The sequence below is a fragment of the Mobula hypostoma genome, chromosome 7 (assembly GCF_963921235.1).
Source record: "Mobula hypostoma chromosome 7, sMobHyp1.1, whole genome shotgun sequence".
NCBI lineage: Eukaryota > Metazoa > Chordata > Chondrichthyes > Myliobatiformes > Myliobatidae > Mobula > Mobula hypostoma.
The window spans coordinates 179,284,632-179,302,752 of NC_086103.1; the positions used below are offsets into that span (position 1 = coordinate 179,284,632).

The following is an 18,121-nucleotide window of genomic DNA, read 5'->3' on the forward strand; positions in this document are numbered from 1 at the left end:
TGGACAATTAACCCATGAACATCACCTATTTTTTTTGCTCCATTTGCACTACTTATTTAATATAAAATTTTAATATATACTTCTTATTGTAATGATTAGAATTATTATTTTTTGCAGTGTATTGTTGCTGCAAACCAACAAATTTCATGACATATGGCCGTGATATTAAACCTGATTGAGATTCTGAAAAATACGTCAACAGTCAGAAGATAGGCAGCTGTGGTGAAGTCCCCTGGTGCTAGCTGACGCAGATGTTGGTGACACAGACATTCAACACGATGTTGACGAGGCTGCATTTGGAATACTGAATTCAGCTTTGCTAACCCAGTAAGATGGAAAGAATACAGATGAGATGTATGAAGACATTGCTGGGACTTGGGGGACTGAGTAATGGAGAGAGGTTGAGCAGGGTGGGATAAGGTGTGTAGGAGAACAAGTGATGTATAAAATCATGAGGGACATAGATGAGGTGAATGTGCACGGTCCTTTTCCCAGGGTTGGGGAAACAAGCACTAGAAGGCATAGAGAGGGAAGAGGGGTGAGATTTAGTAGGGACCTGAGGGGCAAATTTCTTCACGCAGTGGGTGGTCTTTAGGATGAGCTGCAAAAAGGAAGTGGTTTGAAGCAGCTGCATTAACAACTACTTGGACAGGTACACAGATAGGAAAGGCTTAGAGCAGGAATTCACAACCTGGGGTTCACGGACCCCTCAGTTAATGGAAAGGCTCCACAGCATAAAAAAGTTTAGGGACACCTGGCTTAGCGGAATGGGGGCATATAGCACTAGCTTACACGGGCATCTTCATCAGTGTCAACCAACTGGGCTTAAAGGTCTAGTTCAAAGTTCAAAGAATATTTTATTATCAAAGGACATACATGTCACCATATACAACCCTGAGAGTCATCTTCTTGTGGGCATACTCAATAAATCTAACTATAACAGGATCAGTGAAAGATCAACCAGAGTGCAGAAGACAACGAACTGTGCAAATGCAAATATAAGTAAATAGCAATAAATAACGAGGACATGGGATAATGAGATAGAGTCCTTGAAAGTGAGATAATAGGTTGTGGGGGCAAGAGAAGTTTTATTCACGAGCCTGATGCTTGAGGGGTGGTAACTGGGCTTGAAACAAATGGTGCAAGTCCTGAGGCTCTTGTACCTTCTACCCTGATGGCAGCAGTGAGAAGAGAGCACGTCCTGGGTGCTGGGGATCTCCGTGTCGTATAACTTGAAGGCACAGGATACAATTGTAAGTTTGTTCAATTTTCGTCATATTTTCATCCCTCTCCATTACCAAGATAAGGGAGACCCTGTCAGTGTCACCATTTCATTGCCCTCCTCTGTCCCCAATTGCCTCCAATCACAAGAGACCATCTCAGAGGGCAGTTAAGAACCAAACTCACAGGTGAACCTGGAGTGACACATCAGCCTAGGCAAGGCAAGGATGCCACAATTAAATGTGGAAGCTTTAGAGGGAGCAGCGGAGATTTACCAGGATGCTGCCTGGATTGGAGAGCAAGTCTTATGAGATAGGTTGAGTGACTAGGGCTTTTCTCATTGGAGCGAAGAGGGATGAGAGGTGAACATGACGATAAGAGGCATAAATTGAGTGGACAGCCAGAGACATTTTCCCAGGGTAGAAATGGCTAATGCAAGGGCACAACTTTAAGGTGATTGGAGGAAAGTTCAGGGGTTGGGGAATGTCAGAGGTGGGTGTTTTTTATATAAGACAGAGAGTGACAGGTGGTGGTCGAGGCAGATACGTTAGGGACATTTAAGAGACACATGCATGATAGAAAAATGTAGGCTACAGAGGAGGGGAGGGTTAGATTGATCTTGGATTATGTTAAAGAGTTGGCGTGTTATAGTGAGCCGAAGGCCTCTACTGAGCCGTAGTGTTCTACGACAATGTCTATGTCCATGTCCATGTCAAACACATTGGTGAGCCTGGAGAGATATACTGGTCCAGCTAGGGCAAGGACACTAGAATTACTTCTCTGAAGAACATTACCGATCTGATTGGTTAACATACCCAGTAAACTCACCACTATCTCAGCCGCTGGTTTGGTAACCGTGGGCAACACGTAGACGCATTCGGTGGGGAAGTCTCCCTTCTGTTTGGTCCTCTCGTTGGTGCCATGAGCCCAGCCGCAGTTCATCACTTGCTCGCCCGTGTCATGATCCAGGATGAGGAGGTCCCCCTTCAGGAAGCTGAGGAAGGTCAGGTCGTCACCAACTGTGTGGAGAACAGACAAGAGAAAATATGCAGATGCTGGAAATCTGAGCAACACACACAAAATGCTGGACGAACTTGGCAGCATCTATGGAAGAAAAAGAGTACAGTCGATGTTTTGGGCCGAGACCCTTTATTAGAACTGGACAGGACTTCCTACAGCATTTTGTGTGCATTGTGTGGAGAAAAGAGCTTGTGAGCAACTCACCAAGCTGGGGAGGCCCAAGGCCTTTACCCAGTAAGGCAAGAGAACATGAGCAAAATAGCAGAATATGGATTGGGATGGTTTGCCCTAGTTTCAATTCCCTATTGGAGCTGCACTCATGTAGGGAAGCAAAGTGCATCAAATAGCCTAATATAAATAAGATCATGATGGTGTAGCTGTTACCATGGTGCCATTACAGCTCAGGGCATCAGAGTTCAGAGTTCAATCCCAGCATCCTCTGTCAAGAGTTTGTACGTCCTCGCTCTGGAATGAGTGTGTTCCCTCCCATAGTCCAAAGACATGCTGGTTAGTAGGAAAATTGGCTATTGTAAATTTTCCTGTGATTTGGATAGGATTAAGTCAGGGGTAGCTGGTGGTGGCTGAAGGACTGGTTCCCCACTTTAGGCGGGAGGAGAAGATGGCAGCGTGCCGTATGCACGCGGCTCTCCAGTGAAAATGATATTGTATCTGTTAAATAGGGGCCGTGGACAATTCTGATTTGATGGAGACAGACGTGAAAGCATAGAGGAACATCTGGAGAAATTTTTGAATCGCTGGTTCATTGCCACTGTTACTGAGCAATCGAGAATCTTCCAGAGGGAAGGCCCCAAAATCCCCGGCTTTGCCTGCTGCTGGCGACTGAGACTGAGGTCAAAGTGTTCTGCAGAGATGGTGCTCGGTACTCGGTGTCGGAGGGCTGATCGGAGGCTCGAAGCTTTCGGACGACTCAGAGTCGGACTGTGGTCGGGCATGGCAGGGAGAGTTTTCTTCCTTCTCCTGTCTGCGTGGGATGTGGGACTTTCGAGAGACTTTGAACTTTTTTACTGTGCCATGGCCTGTTCTTCATCAAGTTATGGTATTGTTGCGCTGTTGTAACTATATGTTATAATTATGTGGTTTTGTTAGTTTTTCAGTCTTGGTTTGTCCTGTGTTTTTGTGATATCACACCGGAGGAATATTGTATCATTTCTTAATGCATGCATTACTAAATGACAATAATCTAAATAAATAAATAATAAACAGGAGAGATTCTGCTGATCCTGGAAACACAGAGTAACACATACAAAAATGCTGGAGGAACTCAGCAGGTGGGTCAGCATCCATGGAGGGGAATAAATAGTCAGCATTTTGGACCAAGACCCTTCATGGGACTAGAAAGGAAGAGGGAAGAAGGGATAAGGAGGTGAGGAGATGGGAGGGAGTACAAGCTGACAGGTGATAAACGAGCCCAGGTGAGGGGAAAGATGGGTAGGTGGGGGAGGGGGAGGGGGATGCTTCAGGTAAGGAGCTGGGGGGTGATAGGTGAAAGATTTAAAGGCTGAAGTAGAAGAAATCTGATAGGATAGGAACCAGAGGAGAGTGATGAGCAGGTGAGGAGAAGTCAAAGGCAAAGTAAATTTATCATCAAAGTACATATTGTATGTGTCACCATATTCTACCTTGAGATTAATATATTAAAATGATTTGTAGAGCCTTGAAAGAACGACTATAGGTTATGGAATCAGTTCAGTGTTGAGGTGATTGATGTTATCCACACTGGTTCAAGAGCCTGATTGTTGACAGATAGTCACTGTTCCTGAACCTGGAGTGGGACCCAAGGCTCCTGTACCTTCTTCCTGATGGTAGCAGTGAGTAGAGGACACTGCTCGGATGGTGGGAGTCCTTGATGATGTATGCTGCTTCCTTGTTGCAGCGAGAAGGGGTGAGGGGAAACTAGAGAGGGGCAAGGAAGAGACAAGGCGGGGGAAGGGGGAAAGGAGAAATGTCTTTAAGTTAGAGAAATTGAAGTAGTGTGTATTCTCCCACCTCCTGACTTGTACCTTATAGATGGTAGTGACAGGAGGTACAGCAAGTTAATCGTTATGGAATACCCGCCCTCTGATAGGCTGTTTTAACCACAGCATCTAAGTAACTTGCCCAGTTGTATTTCTGATTATTAGTGACTCCAAGGATGTTGTTGGTAATAATAAATCCCATGTCTCCCCCACTCCACTATTCACCAATCCTGCTGAGTTTTAAATTATTCCACTTCAACAAGTCTATTCCATGTCTCACATGGCCACCATCTTCTCATGGTCCTCTTCTCATTACTACCATCAGGGAGGAGATACAGGAGCTTGAAGACAAATACTCAATGTTTAAGGTTTCTTCCCCTCTGCTGTCAGATTTCTGAACGGTCCATGAACCCCTGAACACGACCTTGCTTGTTTGCTCTCATTTTGCACTACTCAATTTTGATTAAATATTACTTAGAGTAACTTAGTAATTTTTTATATTGCACTCTATTGTACAACTACTACAAAACTACAGATTTCACAATATACAATCAGTGGCCAAATTATTAGATAGAGGAGTGGAACCTGCTGTGGTCTTCTGCTACTGAGGCTCACCCACTTCAAGGTTCGAAGTTTTTGTGAGTTCAGAGATGCTCTTCTACACACCACTGTTGTAACACCTGGCTATTTGAGTTCCTGTTACCTTCGCATCAGCTTGAACCAGTCTGACCATTCTCCTCTGGCTTCTATCAATAATGAGGCATTTTCACCCACAGAACTGCCACTCAATTGATGTTTTCTTTTTGTGTTTTTTTTTTAAAAACACACCACTCTCTGTAAACTCTACAAACTGTTGTGGATGCATATCACAGGAGATCAGTGGTGACTGAGATACTCAAACCACCCCATCTGGCACCAGGCATCATTCCACAGTTTAAGTCACTTAGATAACATTTCTTCCCCCTTCTGATGTCTGGTCTGAACAGCAACTGAATCTCTTGACCATGTCTGCATGCTTTTACGCATCGAGTGCAGCCACACGATTGGACGTTTAGATATTTGCATTAACGAAGTATACGTGCGTACCTAATCAAGCAGCTACTGAGCGTATGTCAGTGAGCATAAACCTGATTCTGATTCTGGGAGGGATGAGAGCAAGTCTTTAGGGTGGTGGACAGGGTGAAATTCCAGCAGACTACTTTGCCCTGTCATTAGATTTCTGAATGGCCCATGAAGTCATGAACATTATCTCGCTATTCCTCTTTTGCACTATTTTTACTCATATTGAAAATTATAGTGATTTGTTATGCCTGCACTGTACTGCTGGCACAAAACAAGTTCCAAGTGCCAGTAACAGTATACTGTTGTACATAGACCTGCACCTCGCACAATCCTCCTTGACCTCCTGTTGTCAGGCGGGGTACCACAGCGCAAGAGCTGGAACTGTCAGGCTGATTAACAGCTTCTTCTCCCGGGCTGTTGGACTCAAAACAGCCTGCTGCCACCCAGTGCACATGTACACCCTCTCTGAAGGCCTTGTCATTTCTAACCACCTCCCCTGCAAACTCCCCAACTCACAAACACTCTCTCATCCTGTACTGGCCACTTTCCCTCTTTTATTGCTGCTGTTTCACATATTTATACGACTGCTTGTTCTATTATAATAGCGTCAGTAACATTATACTGTCTTACATAAACATGTACCTCACACTTTATGGTCAACCTGTCAATCTTCAGGCCATATCACTCAGGGACTTGTGTTAATATTATTTTGTGAACGTATGTGCTGGATTGTAACTAAGAATTGAAAATACAAGTGGACTAAGATGTTAACTGTCCTGTGCTATCACCAGTGGGATCATCAGTTGATCTGCCACCTGTCTTCAGGAGTTTCGGCCCTGGTGATGATCAAGACCCCCTCGAGGTGGTGGGCCAGCAGTGCTAAAGCACCACCTCCCACTGGTGAGCTGAAAAACTTGGCATCTGCCTCTATCAGTCACTTCCATCCATCAGATAGTCTGCTCTTCAGGTGTCTATGCAACTGCTGAAGGGTTTGCAAAAGATGTATACACTGTCCGACTATCGCCCCTGTGGACATACTGGACAACGTATGTGCTGGATTGTAACTATACGTGCTGTGTATGATTATATGTACTGTGTTAGACTCCTTGGCCCCAGAGAAATGATGTTTTGTTTTGCTGTGTACATGTGTATGGTTGAATGACAATAAACTTGAACTTATGTCCGTGACAATAAATCTGACTCTGAAACAGAGATAATGGAGACCACGGCCACACGTCCCTAACGATGGTTGAGGAAACAGATACGATGCCATACAACATCAACAGAAGTTTGGAGTTCCAGAAGTAAAAACAAGATCCTGGAAACATTCAACATGTCAAGCAGCATTTACGATTATGATTATGAGGACACGCAGTCCTCTTTTATTGTCATTTAGTTATGCATGCATTAAATGATACAATGCTTTTCCAGAATGATATCACAGAAACACATGACAAACCAACTTAAAAACTAACAAAAACCACATAACTATAACATATTGTTACAACAGTGCAAAGCAATACCGCAATTTGATAAACAGACCATGGGCACGGTAAAAAAAAAGTCTCAAAGTCTCTCGAAAGTCCCATCATCTCACGCAGATGGTAGAAGGAAGAAAAACTCTCCCTGCCATGAACCTCCAGTGCCGCAAACTTGCCGATGCAGCACCCTGGAAGCACCCGACCACAGCCGACTCTTGAGTCCGTACGAAAACTCCGAGCAGCTCTCCGACACCGAGCACAGAGCACCATCTCTGCCGAGCGCTTCGACCCCAGCCCCGGAAACAGGCAATAGGCAAAGCCGAGGATTTGGAGCTTTCGTATCTGGAGATTCTCGATTGCACAGTAGCAGCGGCAGCGAAGCAGGCATTACAGAAGTTACTCCAGGTGTTCCTCCAGCTTCTCATGGCTGACTCCATCAAATCCGGACTGTGCACAGCCCCCTAGTTACACATACGAAATTCATTCGGAACGGCCGCGCGTGCTGCGTCACGCCGCCATCTTCTCCTCTCTCCTCCCTTACAGTGAGAAAATCTAAGGCAATACTGAACTGTTGAGTGTGGGTCTTCAGGCTGCTGGAGGTTAATTGGTTTTTGGCATCAAAGATTATGGGAGGAGAATGGTGTTGTGAGGGAGATCTGCCATGATCAAATGGGGGAGCAAACTTGATGGGTCAAATGGCCTAATTCTGTTCCTGTATTTTTTGGTCCCCTGATGCCATTGCCCCTGCACACACACATGTACTTTTGCATATGACAATAAATTAGACTTTATAAATCCAGTAAGTCCACCATCCACAGGTAGGAGGACACTTGGAAGGACGACTTGGAGCACGTGAGATATTGGATTAAGAAGCAGCAGTCTGTCATTTTTACAGGGGCATGGAGTTGGGAAGTGCAGATGAGAACGAAAGAAGAATTTTTCACAAAGGGTGTGACTGTGGATAAACCCCTGACTCATTAGTTAACAGAGGCCAGGCAATCAAGACCCTAGGACACCCCAACACAAACTACGAGTGTCAGCAGCTCATTCTGTCACACCCACCAGGGCTTGGGTTGTCCTGCAGAGCGACAACGAACTTTGACCTCATCCTCAGCCCCTCAAGGAACGTCACCACCAGATCACGGATGTCCTCTGCGTTATTGGAGGTGAAGGTGTATTCATCGCCTTTCATGGTTGCCAGGGTGAAGCTCTGACCCTGCATTTTCCCACCCCTGGAATGCAAAAGAAGATCTTTTAACAGTGAAACACACACAAAATGGTGCATGAACTCAACAGTTCAGGCTGCAACAATAGAGGAGAGTAAACAGTCCACATCTTTCAATAGGACTGGTTTAAGATGGCACTACTGATGATGGACGACAGCTTACTGGCAGTTCATAAAGCATGAAATACAAGAAAATACTTCATTAATAACGCTTAGTCTGTGGAAAATTATGTTAAACTATCACTGCAAACAATGAAGAGGCAAGCGGAGGTGAGACCGACTTGAGGGTCAAGGCTTGCAGGTGCAATGCAAATTCAGAGTGAGGTCGAGGCACGGTCAAGAGGTGGTGGTCACAGCGAGGTCAGGGCATGTTCGAGATGGAGCAGGAGACTGAGTTGGAGCGAGCGGAGTGGAGCAAAGTCGGAATGGTGGGGTTTTGAAGCCCATCCATCTAAAGTGAGAGTGAGGTTGGATTGCTGTCCGTGCCGGGCTGATTTGGAAAGGTCAGGCACTGGCCGGAATGTGGCGGTGGGGTCCAGGGCGATGGCCTAGTGTTTGGACAATTTAAACGCTGGGCCAGATGGACTGAAAAGGCAGGGTGTCAGGACCGGAGGCGAGGGTGGGGCCTGTTCTGTTCGCTGCTCCGTGATTCTTACTCCACTTTCTGTGGCATTGAGGCTGCTCTGGGCTTCGTGTCTGCGAGCTTCACTGGAATTCGCCCTGCTGTGTGATGAACTGAGGCTGAGGCTATGGGCCTGCTACAGGCTTCATGTCTATGGACAAACTTCCACTCTGAATGCTGCTGCTTGTTTTCATTGTTTGCACGATTTGTGCTTTTTTCCTCTCTCTATGCATTAGGTGTTTTTTAAAAATTAGTTTCTTTTGGGTTTTAGTTTTGTGGCTGCCCGTAAGCAGACAAATCTCAAGGTTGTACAATTTATACATTATATATAGGCATCCATTAGTCTTGTGAGATCATGGACTTGTGGCTTGGAAGGTTTCCAGGGCGCAGGCCTGGGCGAGGTTGTATGGAAGACTGGCAGTTGCCCATGCTGCAAGTCTCCCCTCTCCACGCCACCGATGTTGTCCAAGGGAAGGGCACTAGGGCTGATACAGCTTGGAACCAGTGTCGTCGCAGAGCAATGTGTGGTTAAGTGCCTTGCTCAAGGACACAACACACTGCCTCAGCTGAGGCTCGAACTAGCGACCTTCAGATCACTAGACCAATGCCTTAACCACTTGGCCATGTGCCAACACAATTTATACATATTTTGATAATAAATGTACTTTGAACTATGGAAAGGAAGGGGGAAGAAGCCAGAATAAGGTGGGGGGGGAGGGGAAGGAGTACAAGCTGGCAGGTGATTGGTGAGGGGGGAAGGTGAGTGGGTGGGGAAAGGGGATGAAATAAGAAGTTGGGAGGTGATGGGTGGAAGAGGAAAAGGGCTGAAGAAATCTGATAGGATAGGAGAGGAAAGGAAAATGGACTATGGGAGAAAGGAAAGGAAGAGCAGCACCAGAGGGAGGTCATGGACAGATGAGAAGAAAAGGGTAAGCGAGGAGCCAGAATGGAAAACAAGAGAAGGGGAGAGGGGAGATATTACAGGATGTTAAGAGAAATCCATGTTCATGCTTTCAGGTTAGACTCTGTCCAAACAGAATATGAGGTGTTGCTCCTCCAACTTGAGAATGGGCTCATCGTGGCAGTAGAGGTGGCCATGGATCCATATGTTGGACTATGAATAGGGATTGGAATTAAAATGGTTGGCCATTGAGAAATCTGCAGGATCTCATGTTTCTTAGCATTTTCCTCAGATACCAGCAACCTTCCAGTACTTGGGGTCAGAGTAACACTTCATAAACAGGCTCTTTCACCCAACTTAAGAGTCATAAGAATCACAGAAAACTACAACATAGGAATAGGTCCTTCGGCCCATTTAGTTTATGCCAAACTATTCTTCTGCCTAGTCCCTTCTCCATACCTCTCCCTTCAATGTACTTATCCAGACTTGTTGAAATTAAAACCCCATACAGCACTTCCATTGGCAGCTTCTTCCTAACCTATGACCTCTAGTTCTAGTTGCACACAATCTAAGTAGAAAAAGCTTGCTTGCATTTACCCCATCTGTAGCCTCATCATTTTGTATCATCGTCATGTACCATGTCGTATGATGTAGGCGATCATGGTCGCATGACCATCATTGTTCTTGGCAAATTTTTCTATCGGCAGTGGTTTGCCATTGTCTTCTTTTCTACATTTGGACCGTATCCTTCAAAACCTTTCCTATTCACGTATGTACTTATCAATTGTTCTTTAAACATTGCTAATTGTACCTGTTCAACCACTTCCTCTGGCTGCTTGTTCCATATGCACCTCTACTTAAAGTTATCTCTTTAAATCTGGTCCCTCTCACCTTGGACCTCCGACCCCTTCACACATTGTCCTCCAATTCTGGGGAAAAAAAACTGGGTACATTCACCCTCTCCATGCCCCTCATGGTTTTATAGACCTCAACAATAGTTCCTTTTGCCACTGAGAGGTGACTCAGTCCTTGCCTGCCCAGCCTCTCCCTGTAAATCAGGCTTCAAGTCTTGGAACCATCCTCAAATATTCTCTGTGCTCCTTCCAGGTTAATGTTTTCCTTCCTATAATAAGAGCGACCAAAACTGCTCACAATGCTGCAAGTGCAGCCTCAGTAATGTCCTGTTCAACTTCTAAATAATAAATAATAAACTGATGGAGTCTGCATAGCTGGCAAAGAGCAAGGCTAATTTAATTCTGCTCTCAACCAATACCCTTGGGTGAACGGCCAGCATGTGTAGGGGTTGAGTTCACTGAATTGGGCAGAGTTGGGCTTGCCCCCTGGGCCGATGGTTTGTTGAGAGCATGTGTTTTCCACCCATAGCAGCATTTAAGAAACTCGTATAGATAGGCACATGGGAGATAGAAAAATGGAGAGCTACGTGGGAGGGAAGGGTTAGGTTGATCTTAGAGTAGGTTTAAAAGGTCAGCACAACATTGTGGGCCGATGGGCCTGTACTGTGCTGTAACGTCCTTGTTCTACACTCTCAAATCTAATAGTAATTTGGGATTATCCCTTGGATTAGGCTGGATCTCACTTGGAGTTTGGCAGGGAGTAGAACATTCTTTGAATTTTATAGGAGCGCCTTTGAGAGGGTCCTGACGACCTGCATTTCCATCTGGTGTGGGAGCAGCTGAGCATTGGACTGGAAGTCCCTACAAAAGGACTGAGAATCATAGGGGTCTCCCTACCGTCCATTGGGTACATTTATCAGGAGTGCTGCGTATGCAGGGCCCTCAGTATTATCATGGATCCCACCCATCCATCCAGCATCCTCCTTGACTTTCTGCCATCAGGCAGGAGACTCTGACAGATAAAAACAAGAATGGTCAGGAAACAGTTTCTTCCCCCAGGCTAGTAGGCTTCTGAACTCCCTGCCGTAGCGTGTTCAAAGTGTCACTGGTTAATCTGTTTTGTACCTTATAATATTTAATTTATGCAGTTCGCTTTGTAATTCAGCTGTAGATTTCATCCTTACTTTTTATAAGTTATTATGTGTTATGTGTGTTACTATGCTTTACATCCTGGTTTGGAGAAACGTTGGCTCATTTGATGGTATACATCCCACTCCCACCACATTTTCTTTACTTAGAGATACAGCATGATACTAGGCCCTTCTGGCCCAAACGAGCCTGTGTCGCCTGGTTACATCCACGTGATACTTCTCTGGTACGTGAGGAAACTCGAGCTCCCGGAGGAAACCCACGCAGTCACCAGGAGAACATGCGGACTCTGTACAGACAGCGGTAGGAATTGAACCCAAGTCATTGGCTTCTTGCGTTGTACGCACCTGCTGCTGGTAACAGCAGTGATTTCTGGGAAGGAAAGTTCCAGAAGGACTTGCTCCTGCTCATCGACAAAGTAGACACCAGTCCAGTTGACCGCGACAATGACGTCGTTCTTTGGCAGGCTTGGTCCTGAAGTGAGAGATTGAAAACAGAATTCATGGCCTAGCGAATGGGTCCCAGTCTCAAAACCTCCTGTGGCAATGACCCAGGGGCTGACATGGAGAGAGGTGGGAGAGACAGACAGTCTCCTCACCCCTCTGCCTAAGAGGGAGCAGATGGATCCTAGCGCCAAGGATAATCTCTTCTTCATCCTGCTCCCACTTTAGATGAGTGGGTGAGATGTTTCATTGCCTGGACTGAATGGAGCCAATTGACAGACACAAAGAGTTACCAAGGGAGGAACAGACACCCACCAACCAGTTACCAAGCAAGGCCTAGTCATGGAGTCCCACACAGACTGTGGGCGAGACCTGGTATTTTACAACTCGCGTTCTCAGTATTAAGTTTTTCATTTTTACAATTTGTCTTTTTTTTGGGACATCAGTCTTTGTGTGCCGTTTTTCCATTGATTCTAAACACACGAGATTGGAAATCAAAGGTAACATATACTAGATCCTGGAGGAGCTCAGCAGATCAGGCAGTATCTATGGAAAGGAATACGCAGTTGACATTTCAAGCCGGGCTGAAGACTAGATTGCTGCCTGTGCCATGTGCTAACGAGTGCAAGAATCGCATGATCACGCATATTAATGCATGGTTGAGAGACTGGTGTAGGGGGCAGGGCTTCAGATTCCTGGATCACTGGGGCATCTTCTGGGAGAGTTACGATCTGTACGAAAAGGACGGGTTACACCTGAACCCAAAGGGGTCCAATATCCCAGTAGGCATATTTAATAGAGCTGTTAGGGAGGATTTAAACTAATTTGGGAGGGGGATGGGAACCAGAGTGATAGGGTTGAGGAAGGGGAAAACAGAAATAAATCAAAAATAGCGTGCAACAGAGATTATAGAAAAAACAGGCAGGAGATGAGGCTTGATCACAGCCAGTGGCATGAGTTACAGGGCAATAGAGGCGTGGTGCAGTTAAAACAGAAAGCAACAAATACTGGACTGGAAGTGTTATATTTGAATGCATGCAGCATAGGGAATAAAATGGACAATCTTGAAATTCAGCTACAGATTGGCAAATATGACGATGTGGCCACCTCTGAATCTTGGCTAAAGGATGGCTGCCATTGGGAGCTGAACATCCAAGGATATACAGTGTATTGGAAAGATAGGTTAGTAGGCAGAGGGGGTGATATGGTTCTATATATAAGAAATAATATTAAATCATTAGAAAGCGATGACATAGGATTGGAAGGTATAGAGTCTCTATGGGTTGAGTTAAGAAATGGCAAGGGTAAAAGGACCCTAATGGCAGTTGTATACAGGTGTCCAAACAGCAGCCTGGATGTGGATTACAAATTACAGCAGGAGATAGAAAAGGCGTGCCAGAAGGGCAATGTCATGATAATCATTGGGGATTTTAACAAGAAAGTGAATTGGGAAAACCAGGTCAGTACTGGCCCTCGAGAGAAAATTTGTAGAATGTCTAAGGGATGGTTTTTTTTAGAACAGCTTGCTGTTACTGTTGCTTTTACAAGTATATTAAGAGCAAAAGGATTGTAAGGGATAAAATTGGTCCTCTTGAAGATCAGAGTGGTCGGCTTTGTGCGGAACCAAAGGAAATGGGGGAGATCTTAAATAGGTTTTTTGCGTCTGTATTTACTAAGGAAGCTGGCATGAAATCTATGGAATTGAGGGAATCAAGTAGTGAGACCATGGAAACTGTACAGATTGAAAAGGAGGAGGTGCTTGCTGTCTTGAGGAAAATTAAAGTGGATAAATCCCCGAGACCTGATAGAGTGCTCCCTCGGACCTTGAAGGAGACTAGTGTTGAAATTGCGGGGACCCTGGCAGAAATATTTAAAATGTCGCTGTCTACGGGTGAAGTGCTGGAGGATTGGAGAGTGGCTCATGTTGTTCCGTTGTTTAAAAAAGGATCGAAAAGTAATCCGGGAAATTATAGGCCGGTGAGTTTAACGTCAGTAGTAGGTAAGTTATTGGAGGGAGTACTAAGAGACAGAATCTACAAGCATTTGGATAGACAGGGGCTTATTAGGGAGAGTCAACATGGCTTTGTGCGTGGCAGGTCATGTTTGACCAATCTGTTGGAGTTTTTCGAGGAGGTTACCAGGAAAGTGGATGAAGGGAAGGCAGTGGATATTGTCTACATCGACTTCAGTAGATTGTTAGGGATGAGATTACGGAGTACCTGGAGGCTCATGACGAGATAGGCCAAAGTCAGCATGGTTTCCTGAAAGGCAAATCCTACCCGACAAACCTACTGCAATTCTGAGGAAATTACAAGCAGGGTAGGCAAAGGAGATGTAGTAGACGTGGTGTACTTGGATTTTCAGAAGGTCTTTAACAAGATGCCGCACATGAGGCTGCTTAGCAAGATAAGAGCCCATGGAATTACAGGGAAGTTACTAGCATAGGTGGAACATTGGCTGATCAGCAGAAAACAGAGAGTGGGAATAAAGGGATCCTATTCTGGCTGGCTGCTGGTTACCAGTGGAGTTCCACAGGGGTCAGTGTTGGGACCACTGCATTTTATGATGTATGTCAATGATTTGGACTACGGTATTAATGGATTTGTGGCTAAATTTGCCAGGCAGTGTTGTGAAACAGAGCCTACAGAGAGACTTAAGGTAGTTTAGGCCTTTAGAGGAATAGGCAAAGAAGTGGCAAATGAAATACAACGGTGGAAAGTATACCGTCATGCACTTTAGTGAAAGAAATAAATGGGGAGACTATTATTTAGATGGGGAGGGAATTCAAGATGCAGAGATGCAAAGGGACTTGGGAGTCTTTGTGCACGATACCCTAAAGGTTAACCTCCAGGTTGAGTCGGTTGTGAAGAAGGTGAATGCAATGTTGGCATTCATTTCTAGAGGCATAGAATATAAGAGCCGGGATGTGAGGTTGAGGCTCTATAAGGCACTTGTGAGACCACACTTGGAGTATTGTTTGTAGTTTTGGGCTCCTTATTTAGGAAGGATATACTGACATTGGAGAAGGTTCAGAGAAGATTCACGAGAATGATTCCAGGAATGAAAGAGTTACTGTATGAGAAACATCTGGCAGCTCTTGGGCTGTATTCCCTGGAGTTCAGGAGAATGATGGGGGAGCCCATAGAAACATTACTAATGTTAAAAGGCCTGAACAGATTAGATACAGCGAAGTTATTTCCCATGGTAGGGGATTCTCGGACAAGGGGGCACGACTTCAGGATTGAAGGATGTCCATTTAGAACAGAGATGTGGAGAAATTTCTTTAGTCAGAGGGTGGTAAATCTGTGGAATTTGTTGCTACGAGCGGCTGTGGAGGCCAAGACATTGGGTGCATTTAAGGCAGAAATAGATAGGTTCTTGAATAGCCAGGGAATCAAAGGGTATGGGGAGAAGGCAGGGGAGTGGGGGTGACTGGAAGAATTGGATCAGCCTACAATTGAATGGTGGAGCAGACTCGATGGGCTGAATGGCCTGCTTCTGCTCATATATCTTATGGTCTTATAGTCTTATAGTCCTGATGAAGGGTCCCAGCCCAAGACGTTGTCTGTTTATTCCTCTCCATAGATGCTGTCTGACCTGCATTTTGGGCTCTTTATTTTAGAAAGGATATACTGACATTGCAGAGGGTTCAGAGAAGTTTCTCTTTTCATTAATTTTACAGTATATTTCTTTGTTTTACTGTGAATGCCTGCAAGAAAATTGATCTTATAGTAGTATGTGGCGGCATACACATACTTTGATAATAAATTTCCTATGAATTAAAACAGTGATAACCACGGACAAGCTTTAACAAAACAGACCTGAGAACTTGAAAGCCTCATAGAAGCGCGAAAACAGCAAAGGCCATTTGAATCGAGCAAAGTCCACGACCTCTTCCTTCACCTTCTGAGGGTTGATTCTCTTCTGAGTGTACACCCCCTAAGGAGGCAAAAGGCAGGATTTAATGGACTGCATATGGAGCAGCAACAAAGCACACACACACACTCCACAAGGTAGCTTCATTGCACAAATGAGGCTTATTCCCAAATGTCCTCTGGATTGTTTGAGAGATTGTACAGACCCTGCTCCTTTCAGGGGACCCCAAAAAACTTCACAGCCAATGAGGAGGAATCAATGCTGGAGTACTATAGACACTTAGTAAACACTTCATTAGACACACCCATACATTTGCTCGTTACTGCAAATACTTAATCAGCCAATCATGCAGCAGCAACTCAATGCATAAAAGCATGTAGACATTGTCAAGGGGCTCAGTTGATGTTTGAACAAACATCAGAACTGTGATCTAAGTGACTTTTGACTGTGGAATGATTGCTGGTGCCAGACAGGGTGGTTTGAGCATCTCAGAAATTGCTGTTGTGCATGAAAATCCCAGGAGATCAGCCTCTAGAGAATGGTGCGAGAAACAAAAAACAAAATCCTGTGAGTGCTGGCATAGTGCGTGAAAATGCTGTGTTAATGGGAGAGGTCTAAGGCGCGAGGTCAGACTGATTCAAGATGGCAGGAAGGTGACAGTAACTCAAATAACCCCGTTGCAACAGTGGTGTGCAGAAGAGTGTCTCTGAGCACAAAACATGTCAAACCTTGAAGTGGATGGGCAGAAGACCATGAACACACACTTTATTAGAGATACCTAATAAAGTGGCCACTGAGTGTAGGCAAGAACTTATTTTTGTATCAACTAATGTGAACAGACAAACTCATTGTTTGCCTTTTCATGATCTGGCCATGCAGATATTCGCTGCTTATTAAGAGTTACTTTTACTGATTTAAAAAAAAGCGAAATTTCCTATGAAGTACAGGTTGTCCCCAGTTTCTGAACACTGACCTTCACCAATTTCTTTCAATGCACCATAGAAAGAATCCTATCCAAATGTATCACAGCTTGGTACGGCAATTGCTCGGGCCGTGACCACAAGAAACTGCAGAATTATGGACACAGCACAGCACTTCATGGAAAACAAACTCCTCTCCATGAACATTTTGGCTTCACAGTGCAGATGTCTTAGAATTAACAGTGGAGAGTGGACTATTTGACTCATTGGTCTGTGCTGGTGTTCATGCTCCACACAGTTCAACTCCAACCCCAACTGTTCTCGTCACATCCAGCATCTGTTCTTCTTCCAGAACCTACGTGGCGAGTTTCTCTGTAAATGTATCCGTTATATGTCTCAAACACTTGCCGTAGGAGCATAGTGCACATTCTTAACAATGTCTGGCAAAAAAGCTCAGTTCCCGTCAAATTTATTACCGACAATTATTTTTATAACCAACTTCCCCTGTCCCCTACACCAGTGTCCCCTACTGCCCTTCCAGAAGAATGACGCTTTAAAAAAGTTCTATTGGTTGTCCTTAGGATTTCGTTAAAGGGCAAAAGAGCCATATGACATAGGAACAGAATTAGGCCATTTGGCTCATTGAGTCTGCTCCACCATTCAATTTTGGCTGATTTATTTTCCCATCTCAATCCCATTCTCCTGCCTTCTCCCCCATAGCTTTTAATGCCCTTTGTAATCAAGAACCTGTCAACCTCCACTTGAGTTAGACCCAGTGACTTGGCCTCCACAGCTGCCTATGACAACAAATTCCACTGATTTATCAGCCTCAGGCTAAAAAAATTCCTCCTCATGTCTCTTCTAAATGAATGTCCTTCTATTCTGAAGCTGTGCCCTCTGGTTCTTCACTGCCCCACTATAGGAAACATCTTCTCCGTATCCACTCGATCCAGGCCTTTCAATATTCAATAGGTTTCAATGAGATCCCCCCCCCCCCCTTTATTCTCCTAAACTCCGGTGAGTATACACCTAGAGCCAAACACTCATCATAGATTACCCCTTTTGCTCATGGGATTATTCTTGTTAACCTCCTCTGGACCTCATTTTGCCTGCAGTAGGAACAAATCCTAAAGCTGTCCTTGATACGACTCACCCAGCCAACACACCTTTCATCCCTCTTCCCTCCGGGAGAAGGCTCAGGAGCTTGAAGACTCGTACGGCCAGACTTGGGAACAGCTTCTTTCCAACTGTGATGAGACTGCTGAACGGATCCTGACCCGGATCTGGGCCGTACCCTCCAAATATCCGGACCTGCCTCTTGGTTTTTTTTGCACTACCTTACTTTCCCTTTTCTATTTTCTATTTATGATT

General features: G+C 45.0%; 1 protein-coding gene across 3 annotated transcripts in view; it reads right to left on the bottom strand.

Moving 5' to 3' along the window:
- Positions 1–18,121, bottom strand: part of myo7aa (myosin VIIAa) — a 286,417-nt gene that overhangs the window by 41,941 nt on the left and 226,355 nt on the right. For all 3 annotated transcript variants that reach the window (XM_063054640.1, XM_063054639.1, XM_063054638.1), the window contains 4 exons: positions 15,776–15,893; positions 11,859–11,985; positions 7,823–7,992; positions 2,050–2,240 (listed from right to left, as the gene is read on the bottom strand). In XM_063054640.1, the coding sequence (XP_062910710.1) occupies positions 2,050–2,240; positions 7,823–7,992; positions 11,859–11,985; positions 15,776–15,893 (606 nt within the window). The remainder of the gene's footprint in view (positions 1–2,049; positions 2,241–7,822; positions 7,993–11,858; positions 11,986–15,775; positions 15,894–18,121) is intronic.